The sequence below is a fragment of the Saccoglossus kowalevskii genome, chromosome 20, assembly GCF_978046115.1.
Source record: "Saccoglossus kowalevskii chromosome 20, keSacKowa6.1, whole genome shotgun sequence".
Taxonomy (NCBI): Eukaryota; Metazoa; Hemichordata; class Enteropneusta; family Harrimaniidae; genus Saccoglossus; species Saccoglossus kowalevskii.
Window position 1 is genome coordinate 12824006 of NC_140660.1, and position 18314 is coordinate 12842319.

Genomic DNA, 18314 nt, shown 5'->3' on the forward strand with positions numbered 1-18314 from the left:
ATATGCAGTATAATCTGTAAAATACAGTTAGTTACTTTTACATTATTTATTCAAGATATTCAAATTTGTTTATCGTTGTTATAATTAGTTCGAGCGAAGGAAGCTGTGTAATCTTCACTGTTCTCGAGAGGTCTCGCGTGACTTTCTTTGCGACAGACAGGAAATCAAAATGGCGACGGTATTGTGGTGTAAGTTCTGGATGTAAATACACGATCTTGAATTCTGATTTGTTTTGATCGCCGTCAGATTTAAAATTGCTGCGAAACTGAGAGTTTTAAAATGGGCGCAATATTGGCGAGATTCAGAGTAAGTATATTTATATTTTACTTCCAAAGTTACGCAGTATCCGTCAAATTATAATGAACTTTATTTGACAGCTGCGACCGACCATACACTGTACCTTTTTTGGATTTTCTGGGGGTGTATCCGGGGTGTAGTTTGCAAAAAAATAAAAAAGTAACTACCGTTAATAGTAAGGCGTTTTGAAATACCTATTATGTATGCTGTGACTTACTGCAAACAGTGCAATTAGTTAACTTTTTTGTAAGTAGTTCAGTATTTCCAAGCCAAATACATCTTGGGCAATATTATTTGTTTTTTCAATTATAGTTGAGTAGACTTGTAGTAAATAGATCTCTAATCGCGTACATAGAAAAAAAAACGCTTGTTTAAAAAGTGCGTCAAGAACACGTGTATTTATTTTTTGAGTACGGAGCAACTGTGATTTCTCAGCACTAGTTTCTCAGCAAAATAAGAAACAATTAATGCACCCTGACTTCCCTGTAGAAAAGTAGTATGTCCCTGTGAGGTGTTACAATGCTGTGGCTGACTCATACATGTATTTTTAAAGCTCAACCTAGACTTGCTTGCAGTCTATTGCTATTCTAATGAAAAATTCTTGAAAAAAATAAATATAAAATCTGTAAACGAGGGGTGAACGCAAAAGTCCTGTAAACACAAAATCCCAACAGACTTGCCATAAGTGTAAGCACATTACCCCTCCCTCCTCCCTTCCTCACACTAGTTCAGTTGTGGTGTTATGATGAGTTCTGCCTTCTGGCAATAGAAGGCTGAAAGTTAAAATATTGTTAAAGTTGAGTTAAACAAACATGATTGGTGCATTGTAAGACAATATCAAAGATACTGTACTTAAAACTTACTACCTACTCTGAACTTTTTTCAGCCGACAATGAAAAAAAATGAGATTGAATTTGTTGAATCTCAGTTTTAGCCAAATTGAGAATATTCAACTGTAAACATGTGTTTTGTAAAGTAGTAAGCGAGGTTTTGCAAAGTAAATGATGTCAGATGAAGAAAAACAAAATTAAAATTTAACCTACACTATCAAAACCACACAATTTTTTTTCTTAAAGTGGGGGAGTTGTTACCTGCGCATGCGTCAGATGGCCATAGTGTGTCATTGTTTACAAACATTGTTTAGAAATTCAGACAACATTTTAATTTCTCATTATATTCACTCAGCCTAAATTAAGTTCAACCAATATTGTAAGATAACTAAAAAAAAAGCAAATTCTTGCGTTATCTCATTGATCGAAAACTCGTAAATTTAATTAAAACTTTAAAAGTGATGCATTTCACATCAAGTTAATTAATTAATGCAGGTAAATTTCAAATTCAACATGCATACTGTGCATTCTATTTCAATTCCTGCTTGGTGGACCAATTTCAATGAAACACCAACCTTGTGTAGGGTCACTTTTTCCATGCAATTGTGTCTAAAACAATATTTTGGCGAGAGTTATTTTTACTAGTATGTGGTTATTAAACAAGAAATTTTCAAAATCAATAAATTTAGAAATTTAGACAATTTTTTTTTCTTGTGTTATTATATTTCAAAGGGTTTTCATCCAATCATTTTCAATCTTAAATACCGTATTATTGTTTTTTCTTACAGAAAAAGCCCTCCACAATGGAGGTGCTGGAGTCGCTTGACAAAGACATACAGGCATTGTTCAAGTTCAAACGACGTAATCAACAACTTGAAAAGCATTATATCGGCATGCTGCTTTTATACTCCATCATCTTATACGCTATCGGAACCGTGGTCGTCTACTTTTACTATTTCCCAAATAACTGGAAAGGAAGACTCCTCTGTGCACTGCCACTTCTTGTGTTTCCTTTCATGTAAGTTTTACTTCAGCTGTGTTAGAGATTTGAGGGTCGACCATTTGAAATCATGGAGGGTGGCCGGAAGATTAGTTTAAAAATTAAGAAAAAATTTGCACACAAATTATTACAGGGAAAAGATGTTGGCACATTTGAGAAAGATAAAAAAGTACAGATTAGGCAGAAAACAATTTGCACCGGTCACACTCTTCCATCCCCCCCCACAATGATTTCAAATGGTTGACCCCTTATTGCTCCACCAGTCAGTATCACTCTGTATTCATCTGGACTTATTAAGATTTCACGTCCATAGACCTGACGAATGGTACAGAGGTCAGACAAATAAATCTTCAGCACTCAAGCAAAAAATGCCTGCATTTCATTAATGTATAGTTTATTGAACCAAAGTGACTGGTGTTGGTCAAAGCTGATGGCTGAGGCCTATAACAGCCAGTTGGGGTTGATAAAAGACCATTTTCCGCTCACTGCTAGATCCTGCGTTATGCGTGAAATCGAACATAAAAACAGGACAAACAAAGGTCATAGCGTCGTAGTGGCGTCAAACATCGCGTGGGATTCGATAAACGCGAAAGTATTTCGGGGACATTTCCATGCTTAATAATGTGCTGTCCACATTTGATGATGGTCAATTTCAATGAAGTAAGGGTATTCAAACGCAATATTCCCCTCTCAAAGCCTTTCGATGTGAGCTACGAAATAAAGAAATTTGAGTTCAAAATCAAATTGATTTCTGCAGCAGACGTTCGATGCGTGTCTTTCACACATCTCGCGAAATCTCTCAGTCGAACTAAAAATCACCTATTCTTGATATTGTCAGTCAATAAATGTTTCATCCTAAAAAAAACTGTGCAAAATGCAAACTTTCCGAGTTGTGTAGAATCCAAACAAAATTAATCGCCAGTGAAGAAAAGTATTCAAAAGTGTCATCCGTCCTTTCATTGCCTGCAACAATCTAAGTGTCCCAGATGTTATGAGGCAAGAAGTATGATAAGGGAGGCCATTATCTATATTGATCATATGATCATGTGACTGCTTTTGACCAATACCAATAACTGTCTCATACTTGAGAGATAACTGGACTGTTATGGTGTCTTTTGCCTGTGTATCTTTGTCATCCGTCCTTTCATTGCCTGCAACAATCTAAGTGTTCCAGATGTTATGAGGCAAGAAGTATAAAAAAGGAGGCCATTATCTATATTTATCAATTGATCATGTGACTGCTTTTGACCAATACCAATAACTGTCTCATACTTGAGAGATAACTGGACTGTTATGGTGTCTTTTGCCTGTGTATCTTTGTCATCCGTCCTTTCATTGCCTGCAACAATCTAAGTGTTCCAGATGTTATGAGGCAAGAAGTATGATAAGGGAGGCCATTATCTATATTTATCAATTGATCATGTGACTGCTTTTGACCAATACCAATATCTGTCTCATACTTGAGATAACTGGACTGTTATGGTGTCTTTTGCCTGTGTATCTTTGTCATGATTACAAATGAAATGTGTTTTTTCTGAATAGCTGCAAGTTTTTGTGATTTTTTTCAGAATCTGGGGTGTTAAAAAAATGCTTCATTGGTATTTTGTGAAACGAACCACTAAAAATGGTAAGTGTGAAAACTTTTTTTTTTAAATTATATCTTTACCTCTTCACACCTCTGCCACCACTTCATATATCTCTAACCATTAACACCCCACCTCAAAATATTTGCTTTACTTGCTACAAGATGTAAGTTGTAACCAGTTATTCACCGCTAAAATACAGGGAATCCAAGTTTAAATGGCTAAAAAACATTTCAGTATCCATAGTAACTTGCTACCAGTATTTTACTATATGATAATAGACGCTCATGTTAGCCATGAAATTCATGCATATGATGTATATACTGTAAAATGACTAATTTTCACTGGGTTTAAATTTCGCTCATATACCATTTCAGGCATATTCAGTGGGTTTTAAATTCACGGTTTATCATTTAGATAATGTGTTCTATGCTAAATTTTATATATTTACTGGGTTTTAATTTAGCGCATTTTCCATTCAGCGAAATAAGCAAAATTAAAACCCAGTGAATAATTAACCCTTTTACAGTATTCTCATATTCGGGGGGGGAGGGAGTACAGTTAACAAAAGTAATAGCCATTGAGGCCCAGCAACATCAAACCCAGCTGTTGCCATAATACACAAGTCATGACTGTGAATTCACATTTTTATTTAGAATGTGCACTCATGCCCAAATCATCCACAATTTAAATATTGTTAACCTGATTTTGTGGCCAGTAAAAAAGAGATGCCCTCAAACAACTTTTCTCTTGTTACTTTTGTTTTTACATAGTTTGTTTTTATATTTGTTTGCTGTTTATTTCCTCTAGTAGAAGCATGTGCGATGCTGCGAGAGGAAATTTGCTAGTTCCCACATCCTCTACGAAAATGGCTGAAAAGGATGCTGGGAATCAGCAACGGGTTGAAAATAATGCATATGCACCAATAGTGTGAAAATACTTGTCAGCCGCTGTAAACCACTTAATTTTTGCTGTGAAAATGTTTGCGCTTTCATTGATCGGCGATAAAATTTCACATATTCGCTGGCACTCTATCTCATTGTTCCCTAAACACATTTTCACTGCTACAAAATTTCACTATTTTTATTGCGTTTGAAATTCGCAAAAAATTTTTCTCTCTCGAAATTAAAGCAGTTCACAATATACATGTATATTAATTGTCGGCCACTAATCTGCATTGCTCTTTTTTTTTGTGAATCAGATCTTGCCTTAGAAGAATTACTTGAAAAAAAGAAAAAAATGGTATGTTAATTTTGGGCATTTTTTGTTTCGAATTTGCATAACAATGGAATATGGTGATCATCTCTATTGTATTCATTGTTATTGTTATAATAATTTAGCTCTATCGTATATCCATGGTCGTAGACTTCCTACTCCATAATGCCCTGCAGAGATCCTGTGTCCAGTTGAAGGGGACAAAGTTGTCAGTTTTCTTTGTATGTAAAAAAATGGCGGTATCCTTGTCACATTGGGTGGCAGATTATCACAATCTAACTGGATCTCAACCTCAGAAGTGTTCTATATCAAAAACAGACAGCCAAAAAAAAAAACTTTATAACTATTACGCTGATGTATGTATTTGTATTGCTGTACATTGTGAAGTACTTTATTTTCACTTGGAATTTATTTTCACTATTTTCAATGATGAGGGATGAAAATAAAATCCAGCAAAAATAAACTTTATACAAAACATGCCTTTTCCATACAAGTATTTTACATTATTATACATCTGTCACCGTAACGCCATAAGTTACAACATGCCGTAATTTTGCAGTATTGCACTAGGTATTTTCATCCCTACCATATTAGGAAACGCGAATTCCATATATGGCATGATTACGTGTGTAAGCGCCCTCTCATAATAACAAACAAACATGGCTGCCCCCATGGTTTGAACGGACCCCACACAAAAATGTTTGCTAAATCTGTTCCAAAAGTTTTGTATTTTGGCATTCCCATGATGTATATTCCTGGGAGGAAAAGATGTATAATAATAAGGTTAATACGAGGATACTGTAAAGTATGCACTCAGACAGTACACTGCTGCACGTTGGTCAATACTCTCACTGTACTGTCTTCGTGCATACTTTGAGGTATCCTTGTAATAACCTTATGTTATCATTTTTTACTTAATTTTTAGCTTGAGGATGTTATGGAGCATGAGACTTATAAAACTGCCAAAGAAATCTTAGAAAAATATGACCCTACTTTTAAGAAGCCAGAGTCACCACCAGTGAGACCACAGATGGCACAGGGAAGATCTCCACCTGGATCAGGTATGTATTATTCTAACATTGCTGCCTTGCATTTTAAATTCCAGCCCTTGTTACTGGCACTCTGTTTCAGATTTCTTACTCACATGCAAATTCCAACTTCATATTCAAATTCCAACTTCATATTCAAATTCCAACTTCTGTTTCAAATTCCAATCTCAGATGCAGTTTGAAATTCAAACCTGAGATTCAGTTTGAAATTCAAACCTTAGATTCAGTTTTCAAATTCCAACCTTAGATTCAGTTTTCAAATTCCAACCTTAGATTCAGTTTTCAAATTCAAACCTTAGATTCTGTTTAGAATTCCAACCTTAGATTCTGTTTTCAAATTCCAACGTCAGATTCTGTTTTAAATTCCAACCACGGAATAAATTTTTCAAATTCGATCCTCAGATTCAGTTTCTTATTCCAAACTGAGATGTAGTTTCAAATTCAACCTCAGATTAAGCTCCATATTTCAACCATAGATTCAGTTTGAAATTCAATCTCAGATGCAGTTTCAAATTCAACCTGAGATTCAATTTAAAATTCCAACCAAATATTCAGTTTCAAATTCCAACCTGTCATTCAAAATAAAATTTCAACACCCATACAGTTTGAAATTGAAAGTTGTATTTGATAAAATGTCTTGTACATTTGCATCTCAAACAGGTTGACTATGTTACACTCTATTGAGTCTTATCTATAAATGTTACACCTCACCATGGCTTTAATACAAACACAATACAACAGATGTTGTCTGCAGTACCAATAATTCATGTGTCAAAAATGTGTTTAGCCGCAACTACTTTAACCTTTTCACCACCAGATCGCTTTTTTCATCACAAATTCACAAAATATTCCTGTTTATAGTCTGTCCTTTTCTTCAAAAGATTAGAACAAATATAGCCAAATTTTTGGAATCAAAAAACTGAAAATTAACTCACATTTTGTTTGTTGGCTCAAAAATTAGGGTTCATTTCCAGAAATATAGAAAAATATATGAAAAATGTGCAGAATAATTTTGGCGAAAAAATCTGGCGGTGAAACGATTAATCTATTTAGTCATACTCAGGAGTTTTTCTAGAAAAGATGGAGCACACCTTTGTTACCATGGTACTAGTATATCTGATCATAATACTGTGGAATACTTTATTTTCGCTGGAATTAATTTTCACTGAAAAGACTTTTTGGGCGTTTTGCTTGGAATTTATTTTCACTGATTTTTCATGAGTTTAATGTAAAATATAGGAAAAAAAGTATATTCGCTGGATTTTATTTTCACGGAATCATCCCTTCAGCGAAAATAAATTCCAAGCGAAAATAAAGTATTCTACAGTATACTGACTGTTCCAAGTTTGGTGAAAGGGCGCTAGCCCGGGGTATGAGGGCGCTGCGCCCCTGTTGCCCTGTCTGGAAGAACCCCTGATACTGTAAAACCATTTACTTTCACTGGCATTTAATTCACTATTTTGATGTTTTGAGAAATTTCACTGTTTTTTAAGTTCACAAATTTGGCAGCAAAACAAAGTGCTGTTGTTATTTTACATGCTCAAGTGGGTTTAATTTCAGCAAATTTTACCAAAATTTTAGCGAAAATAGTGAATAATTAATGCATATACAGTATTATGCTTTTTCATTGATATTCGATGAGTTTTATTGTCTTATCGTTATATGTCACATTTATTTATATTTGCAATAGCTGTGCGTCAACGTACTCCCGCAGCACGGGGTATGGTCGGTGCTCCTCCTGGACAAGGTACTCCTGGGCAGCAAATGAGGCTACAAAGTAAGTCAGTGTATCAGTAAGGCCAAATAAAATTAATTCTGTGTTTCCAGTAAACCATACTTACCCATTTTGAGAAGAAAAATGAAAAGTTTATTTTATGCAAATAAGGTGAAAAGTATTTATTTCTATGCTAATTAGATTAGGTCATTCCACCAATGTTGTATTTTTTTTTTATTTCATTTACTTCCTTCTTTGCTGTAAGGAAAATACATTCTGAAAACTAACTTGGATGTAATTTTTCACATCTATAGTTAAAACATAATTGGGGAAAAATACAATAAAATAAAATAAAAAAATTTTTCCCACCCAGCCTATATTTGATCTATTAGTAGTACTTGCACATATGTAAATTACAGAGGTGTTTCTATATTTGTATTAAGTCAAATTATTTTAATGATTCAGTATACAACATTTGCACTTCTATTGGAAATGTACTTCTAATAGAGTAAATACAGTATTTTTAAGACTGTTACTAGAAACACATGATTCGTTTTATTTGGCCTTATAAGTTCATATCACCTTTCCATTCTGTTTTAAGAATGTGTTGTTCCCATGAAGGGTAGATTTTAAATGCATTCATTAGATGAGTAAAAATGAAATGATTTATACTATTTCCCACTACTTAGGCAGCACCCTCTAGTGTTCACAATGATAAACTAATAATCACTTTTGTTTTTATTCACCAGGACCAATTACCACACCCCGTCCTATTTTGCCAAGAGACCGTGGTGCGGTGGACAAAGTTGTTGAGTACTTAGTTGGTGATGGGCCAAACTATAGATATGCATTGATCTGTAAAATTTGTCAGTCACATAATGGTATGGCCCTTGCTGAAGAGTTTGAATACCTTGGTGAGTAAGTCTTCCACCCCTATATATGCTTTGGTATGTTCCAATTTACATGGAGAATATCATGGAACAAATTCTGTATCTGTGTGCAGGATTTCAGCAAGTAGTTTTAGGGTAAATAATTGTGGATACCAATTACCTAATTTGCATAATTAGTTAATTTTTTCCATGAATGTTCCACTGATATATCACAGGGAGTTGGACAAACTTATGTATTTTAATAAATTATTAAATAATAAAATAAATACTTTCTGACGATAGACACAGTCTTTGAAATGAAAGCTAAAATTCTTTCAAAATCAATTCTGCCTGATATAACATGGTCAAAGCAGAGTTCATGATGGGTTTATGCTACTCAAGAAAAAAAAAAAACGTGTTTATTGCGTGATTGGGTAAAATACATTTGAACTGTTATCATCACGAATCATGCAAAAACTCTTCTTTCAAGACTTCTTTTATCTTTTAAAAATTGCTAATCACCTCTTTCGAAAACCATCATGCAGTTTTTATCTGAAATCCATACCAACACATCGTGCTATGACTTCGCTTTACTTCCACAATCTATTTTTTTATGTTCCATTTGGAAAACTTCTACCGGTTCTACCGGCATTACCATGTGGCATTCTGATTGGTTAATGACATTCTTGACCCATCGGGTCAAAGGACACATGTCGGTCAACGACTGCACCACAGACATCATGGCATTTATATCAAAAAAAGGAAATAACCTTTTTTGCATGGCATCATGACTGAGTAAAAGGAATTATTGGTATAACCTGTGTATAACAAGTTATATCATGTCGTAACTTTGATGATCGTTTGGAAGTTTTATTTTTTTGTTCAATACTGTAAATGTGAATGTTTTAGAAGTTTATGGTACGAATAATAAATTACAACAATACGCCAAGTAATTACGTGGTTGATTTTTTTAGGGATAATGTTTTTGGAGTAAATAAGATCATGAAATTCATCAACATATTCCTGGCTGAAACTTTTCAAATGCGTTTTATTTAACTTTTTACAAAAGACATTAATATTGCAACAATAATTTATTTGTTTCTGTTTTTTAGTCTGCAGCATTTGCATTTCGAGAATGTTTCATTTCTAAATTCAAACTCTTCTAAATTGTGAAACATAATGTGTTGACTCCAATAAAAAAAAAATATTTGCACTGTGAGCACGCTCATTAATATTCATATAGCTCATTAATATTTATGAGCGACCTGGCAAGATTCCTGTAAACTATATACAACCCATTGAAAAGCAAAGTATATAATGCATTGTTTCTTTCAGCAAATCTGCTAAAATTAAATCCAGTGAAGATTTTCCTTTTTTACAGTTTGTCAATTTTCGATGTAGTTTCTTCAGTGTTCTTCGTCATGTTTATTTCAGCTTTTAAGTGTGCATATTGTAATGGGATGAATCCTGCCAGAAAAACTAAACCCAATGCACCACCACTAGCTGTGGCTTTACATGGAGGCACACCCCCACCCACTCCAAAAAGACAACATCAAGGTAAGTTTTCCCCTTCCTCACTTCTACACCACCATCCTGACAAGCAATGTGTAAGTAGTAAATTCTTCATTTTTGCTATTTTCATTAATGTCACATGAAATGCGATGTGACAACTAAGGGTTTAGTGATTGACGTCTTGTTGTAATTGGTCATGTGAAGAAACTGCAGAAAATGTTGATGCACTATGCACACTATTATGAAAAAAGACACATAAAATCATCAATGAGAGGCTAACAGAAAGAAGATGGTAACGTATTTGACATTTCGTTTCGGTAAATTGTCATTTTATACCATAATCTCTGAGTTTCGCTTAACAAAACTGGAAAAAAATATGGGGTCACCAGCATAAGCAAGGAACTGTGGGAGTCAAACAAATATGGGGTCACCAGCCAAAGTAAAGAAACTGTGGGAAATAATTGGAAATAAAACAATTTCAACAGCAGTGTGCCCCTGTAACAGGACTAACAGTTGAGTCAGCTTGTTGTCTGCTGAGGAAGTCAGTCTTTTTCATTGGCGACTTAACCTTTTCACCACCGGTTCCTCTTTTCATCACAAATTCAAAAATAGTCCTGTTTATAGTCTGCACTTATTTTAGAACTAGGACAAAAATAGCCAATTTTTTTGATTTTTCAGTTGGCTCCAAAATTAGGATTCATTTCCAGAATATAAAACAAAAGTGCAGACAAATTTTGGTGAGAAAAGGTTAAGGCTCAAACGAAAATGTTGTGGCTCCTGATTTCTTTTGAATTCACACTTATTCTGTTTATAACTTTGTAACTATAGTAAGATGTTTTGTTAAAGATCACTATATTAATGTACGATTTTCTGTTGCTTCAAAGGTGTGTCAGGGAATTAGTATCGTAAAATCTGTATTAGAAACCGCGGCTTCTATTAAAATGGTACAATGTAACAGAAATATTCACAAACTCGTAAATATTCACAATCTCCTGAATATTCACAATTCATGAATATTCACAATCTCATGAATATTTACAATCTCATGAATATTCACAATCTCATGAATATTCACAATCTCATGAATATTCACAATCTCATGAATATTCACAATCTCATGAATATTTACAATCTCATGAATATTCACATTCTCGTGAATATTCACATTCTCATGAATGTTCACAATCGCGTGAATATTCACAAACTCGTGAATATTCACAATCTCATGAATATTCACAATCTCATGAATGTTCACAATCTCATGAATATTCACAATCTCATGAATTTTCACAATCTCATGAATATTCACAATCTCATGAATATTCACAATCTCATGAATATTTACAATCTCATGAATATTCACAATCTCGTGAATATTCGCAATCTCGTGAATATTCACAATCTCATGAATATTCACAATCTCATGAATATCCACAATCTCATGAATATTCACAATCTCATAAATTTTCACAATCTCATGAATATTCGCAATCTCGTGAATATTCACAATCTCATAAATTTTCACAATCTCATGAATATTCACAATCTCATAAATTTTCACAATCTCATGAATATTCGCAATCTCGTGAATATTCACAATCTCATGAATATTCACAATCTCATGAATATTCACAATCTCATGAATATTCACAATCTCATGAATATTTACAATCTCATGAATATTCACAATCTCATGAATATTCACAATCTCATGAATATTCACAATCTCATGAATTTTCACAAACTCGTGAATTTTCACAAACTCATGAATATTCACAATCTCATAAATTTTCACAATCTCATGAATATTCACAATCTCATGAATATTCACAATCTCATGAATATTCACAATCTCATGAATATTCACAATCTCATGAATATTCACAATCTCATAAATTTTCACAATCTCATGAATATTCGCAATCTCGTGAATATTCACAATCTCATAAATTTTCACAATCTCATGAATATTCACAATCTCAAATTTTCACAATCTCATGAATATTCGCAATCTCGTGAATATTCACAATCTCATGAATATTCACAATCTCATGAATATTCACAATCTCATGAATATTCACAATCTCATGAATATTCACAATCTCATGAATATTCACAATCTCATGAATATTCACAATCTCATGAATGTTCACAATCTCATGAATATTCACAATCTCATGAATATTCACAATCTCATGAATATTCACAAACTCATGAATATTCACAATCTCATAAATTTTCACAATCTCATGAATATTCACAATCTCATGAATATTCACAATCTCATAAATATTCACAAACTCGTGAATATTCACAATCTCATGAATTTTCACAAACTCGTGAATTTTTACAATCTCATGAATATTCACAATCTCATGAATTTTCACAAACTCGTGAATTTTTACAATCTCATGAATATTCACAATCTCATGAATATTCACAATCTCATGAATTTTCACAATCTCATGAATATTCACAAACTCATGAATATTCACAATCTCATGAATATTCACAATCTCGTAAATATTCACAAACTCATGAATATTCACAATCTCATAAATTTTCACAATCTCATGAATATTCACAATCTCATGAATATTCACAATCTCATGAATATCTCATGAATATTCACAATCTCATGAATATTCACAAACTCATGAATATTCACAAACTCATGAATATTCACAATCTCATGAATTTTCACAAACTCGTGAATTTTTACAATCTCATGAATATTCACAATCTCATAAATATTCACAAAGCATGAAACCGCGGTTTCTAATACAGATTTTATAGTAAAACTGGCTGAAATGTGTATGCTTCAGCAGCATGATTTATCAGCTTTAGAGGGCACACTGCTTAGCAGGCGATGTATTTAAACAGATTGTGCTTTGTTTTTTTGCAGGTACGATACGACAACCTATCAACCAACAGCTTCACACTGCCAGTCACCCAGCAATGAAAACAGAACCAGGAAAGCCGGATCTCACGGTCAAATCACCCCCACAAGAAACACTGACACCAAAACAGCCGGACGTGACAGAGCCAGTTGATGATGATGAGGAATTAGAAGAAGGCGAAAACGGTGTTGAAAGCGGTGACACAGCAGACGGGGAGGCTGACAGCGATGATATTGCGTGTAAAGTGGAAAACGCTGCAGATAACATACAGTCAACAAATGGTGTCAGTAACGGCATTGAAGAAACCGCTGCAGCCGAAAACTATTAGCGTACTCACACACTTAAAACATCTAATTGTAGCCGGGCTAAGAGAAATTGAAGACTTGATGTGTTTGGAATATAGCACAGAAAAAAACAACAAGGTTCTGTTGACATCAAATTTTCACAAAATTGCTAAAAGCATGCAAAAGAGATTTATATATATATTCATAATAGGCTTGGCATGTTTTGCTTAATAATTGCAAATAAAAAATTCACTAAATTAATTTATAATTTTTGTCATATGCAAATTGCTTATACGTCTCTGAGCTGTTTACTTAGTCTGTCACATGTCGCCTGCGTCAGTGGAGTCGAAGCATATACACAAAGCAGAATTTGATTTGTCAAAAAACAAGCTGTTTTCTGATAGGTCTGATTGTTAGGTGTTAGGGCGTGGTAGCCAATCAGGTACAGTCTAAGGTAGCTTTGCATTGACTCCACCTTGCATCACTGGAGGAAGGAAACAACAAAGTATGATGGCAATTTTTTTTTTTTTTTTTTGATACACTGATTTAGATTATATGACAAGTTTCTTGTTTAATCTTTTCATAATTTTATGTTAAATCCATGCATGGAATCAGGGGCCACAACATTTTCGTTTATACAATTTTTTTTTTTTTTTTTTTTTCCTTTTCTGGAAGACCTCTCTTCTAAGCAGCCATCATGCTTACTCAACCTGAGAATTTTACTTTGACTCTACCAAATCAGTCCTGTAGAGGGCGCTCCTACAGAATCAAACCTGTGGAGGGCACACTGCCATTGTTGTGTTTGCTGCAATCATATGTGTTTGGTCCAAGTAAACATGAAAGGTGCATCCTGATTAGCTTGTATTTATGTCTTATGTTTAGGTAGCCAATCACAGAGTACGTTACTTCTGACTCACCAAGAAAATAAAGAGGTTCCCGTTGGCTTAATTACTGGGTGTTAATGATGGAAAGCCAATGAGAGGCATTCTTACTTATTGTATCTTATTGTAGCGATTTTATGACATGCACATGAAAGGGAGGAAATTAAATCAAGTCTCCTTGTAGATGATTGCAAATAGATCTTGGATTAATTTAAATCTTTTACACGACTAGCTACAAATTCTTGTCAATCAGACAAACGTACCAACAATGTGACCTTACCCTCAAGGACTAACAAAGCTGCCTAACTCGTTGGTTTAAAAATCTAACTTTAGAATCTCGCTGAAAGGGCTGTGGTCATCATACCACGCATGGGAAAAATTTGTGTTGATAAACATTGATTTTCCCACAATCCAATGCGCTTTTCTAATTAAATCGCAAGTAGGAGTTTCAACCTGGGTGCGACATGCACGAATTCAGTGACTACTTCGATACCTTTCAATTGCTAAAGAAATTACCTAATTAAAGCTTGCTAACGTCTCAGTTCGTACTTGTTGATCTGCGTAACGGTCAAAGTCGCCATCTTTGTTTATACGAGACCCGTATCCTGTGCATGCATGGTGCGACGACCACCGTCCTTAAATTTGCTTATTTTGTACTTATTTTCTCCTTACTTGATATTTTATGGTGTACATATTGGTCAGGTCAGTGCATGTTATCTCACAGATTATCACATGACCCTATATTGTTTTGTTGAAACTTATTTATTAGACTTGCCACACTACTATCATATCAGTTTGTTGATCATTAATTTATTATTTATTTAAAATTATATTAATTCCAATTAACAATTTGTACGTAAATTATATTTTTCCCTGTCCAGTCAAGATCACTACAGTCATACACCTATAAATTATTAAATTTACGATTTGATAATTGTTTTATCTGCAAATGACCGCTGGGATTTTGTTGACAGTGAATGAACCATTTGATTTCATTTTTCTTCCTAAATAGTGTTCTCGCCTCCATCATTGTGATTTCGTAAATCAGGCAAATGAAGAATACCAAAAAAAAGTATGGAAATAAAAAGGGCCACAAACAAATTGCTGTAAAATACTTTATTTCCGCTTGGAATTAATTTTCGCTGAAGGAATAATTTAGCGAAAATAAAATCCAGCGAATATACCCTTTTTTTAGCTCCGCTGTCGACTTTGTTGAGCGGAGCTTATCATATGAGTGATTGTCCGTCGTCGTCGTCCGTGTCAATGTTTTACTTTTTCGACTTCTTCTTGAAAACTACAAGCCTGAATGCTTTGATACTTGGTGTATATGTACCTTGGGTAGACCTCTCTCAGATTTGTTCATTTTGTAATGATATCTTTAATTCTCTAATTTTGGTGAATATTTTTGTCATTTTTGGTAAAAAGTGATATTTTCGACTTCTTGTTGAAAACCGCAAGTCCAATTGCTTTGATATTACATATATAGGTACTAAATGTGAACCTCTCTCAGATTTGTTCATTTCATGATGATATCTTTAATTCTCTAATTTTGATGAATATTTTTGTAATTTTTGGTAAAAAGTGATATTTTCGACTTCTTGTTGAAAACCGCAAGTCCAATTGCTTTGATATATTATACATATAGGTACTACATGTGGACCTCTCTCAGATTTGTTCATTTTCTAATGATATCTTCTGTTCTATAATTGCCATGTGCATTGCTAACAGCGGAGCTATCTCAGCCGACAGGCTGCTTGTTTATGTTTCACATTCAACTCATCAAAAATCAGTTATAATAAATTCCATATAAAACACCCAATTTTCAGCAAAAATTAATTCCAGCTAAAATAAAGTATTTTACAGTATATAGTATTTTGTTGTTGATGGAATCTCAGCTGCCACTTGAATCAGCCCTTAATAATATATAATTATTTTGTGCCAGTCATAAAAATTAATTTATCAAAGTTATTGACTTCTTTACTAAAAATAAAACACTTGTTGAAATTGTTTCACAAACTCAATGTAAAAACTGTAGAATGCTTTATTTTAGCTGAAATTAATTTTCGCTGAAAAGACATTTTAGCTTTTTTGTATGGAATTTATTTTCACTGATTTTTGGCAAGTTGAATGTAAAATATAGGAAAAAAGGTATATTCGCTGGATTTTATTTTCACCGAGTCATTCCTGCAGTGAAAAAGCGAAAATTAATTCCATGCGAAAATAGTCATTAGTGAGTCATTAGTGAGTCATTAGTCGAATAAACCTCTGTAATTGAAAAAGAGTGTCAAACACCGATCCACAAGTTGTCATCACGATTTATTGACAATGGGAAATTATGGCAAAAAATAAAAAATGTTTCATCAAAGAGGTAAACCGAGGAGAATTACATTGAAAATTTTCACAACTACAACATTTTTTCAGCGGAAATTTGTCGCATAAAATTCAATTGCTTTACAGGATATTACCATGGAAACCTCAAAAATCATGTTTAGTGCAGGGTAAACTGGTTTGAATTTTTGTCTGAAATATATAAATATTGAGGCCTTTTTTCCCCCCGAACCATATGTATTTGTTTTATCAATTTGTGCTTTGTACTTAACTAGTCAACATTTGATGGTAATTCCGTCAGTTAGATCTAGTAGCCTGCATCAAGAGTAATCCTACCATCCTACTGTGAATGCATTAAATATTCACTGGGTTTTAATTTTTCGCTGATAATATACTGTAAAAGGATTAAATATTCACTGGGTTTTAATTTTCGCTGATAATATCCTGTAAAAGGATTAATTTTTCACAGGGTTTTAATTTTGCTTATTTCGCTGACTGGAAAATGAGCTAAATTAAAATCCAGTGAATATGTAAAATTTAGCATAGAACACATTATCTAAATGATAAACCGTGAATTTAAAACCCACTGAATATGCCTGAAATGGTGAATCTGCGAAATTTAAACCCAGTGAAAATTTGTCATTTTACAGTAATCCACTATATGTACAACAACAATAGAATGCACATATTCGCTTACAGGTAGTGAAATAAAATGCCAGTGAAAATTAGTCATTTTACAGTAATCCACTACATGTACAACAACAATAGAATGCACATATTCGCTTACAGGTAGTGAAATAAAATGCCAGTGAAAATTAGTCATTTTACAGTAATCCACTACATGTACAACAACAATAGAATATATGCACATATTCGCTTACAGGTAGTGAAATAAAATGCCAGTGAAAATTAGTCATTTTACAGTAATCCACTACATGTACAACAACAATAGAATATATGCACATATTCGCTTACAGGTAGTGAAATAAAATGCCAGTGAAAATGCATGATTTCACAATATTAATAGAGATTTCTTATATGATGTACATGTAGGAACATGAATGAATAAAGGCACTGTATGTTAAGAATTATTATTTTTTATTATACGAAAAGGAAAAAAAAATGTTTTTGATGATAAATAACCCACTTTGTTCATGATACTAATATAAACTGTTGAAACAATATTTTGAATGAAATTTACATTTTGTCATAAGCACGAGATATGGTGGCCATTTTGATTGACCATGTGATATATAGGGTGCCTGAATTTATATAAATGTGGGTTCGTAAGGTACAATTGTATTTCAAAAGTATTTGCATTTGCTTGATTCAATGAAGAAAAATGTGTTACCGACAAACTAGATCTGTGTCATGTTGTTTCAAATTGTAATGGACTTGGGTCATATGACTCGAGATGCAAAGGACTTAGGCCTGGGTCATATGACTCAAGATGCAAAGGACTTAGGCCTTGGTCATATGATTCAAGATGCGAAAGACTTAGGCCTTGGTCATATGACTCAAGATGCAGAGGACTTAGGCCTTGGTCATATGACTCAAGATGCAAAGGACTTAGGCCTTGGTCATATGATTCAAGATGCAAAGGACTTAGGCCTGGGTCATATGACTCAAGATGCAAAGGACTTAGGCCTGGGTCATATGACTCAAGTTGCAAAGGACTTAGGCCTTGGTCATATGACTCAAGATGCAAAGGACTTAGGCCTGGATCATATGACTCAAGATGCAAAGGACTTAGGCCTTGGCCATATGACTCAAGATGCAGAGGACTTGGGCCTGGGTCATATGACTCAAAATGCAAAGGACTTAGGCCTGGGTCATATGACTCAAGATGCAA

The 18314-nt window shown here is 33.8% G+C and overlaps 1 protein-coding gene across 1 annotated transcript; it reads left to right on the forward strand.

Annotated features, from left to right (window-relative positions):
• Nucleotides 1-135: 135 nt before the first annotated feature.
• On the forward strand, nt 136-17823 carry LOC102800543 (endoplasmic reticulum junction formation protein lunapark-B-like). Its single transcript, XM_085494539.1, has 9 exons — nt 136-306; nt 1916-2145; nt 3696-3754; nt 4912-4952; nt 5851-5986; nt 7665-7751; nt 8438-8602; nt 9992-10114; nt 12975-17823. Exons 1-9 carry the CDS (start codon nt 280-282, stop codon nt 13295-13297), a joined length of 1191 nt encoding a protein of 396 aa, XP_085350665.1. The 5' UTR covers nt 136-279; the 3' UTR covers nt 13298-17823.
• Nucleotides 17824-18314: the final 491 nt, after the last annotated feature.

Excerpts from the sequence above, each read along its gene's own strand:
- LOC102800543 (XM_085494539.1), top strand. The coding sequence starts at position 280 with ATGGGCGCAATATTGGCGAGATTCAGA. Across the intron at positions 4,953-5,850 it reads TTGAAAAAAAGAAAAAAATG|CTTGAGGATGTTATGGAGCA; the intron begins GTATGTTAATTT and ends CTTAATTTTTAG. Across the intron at positions 10,115-12,974 it reads TCCAAAAAGACAACATCAAG|GTACGATACGACAACCTATC; the intron begins GTAAGTTTTCCC and ends GTTTTTTTGCAG.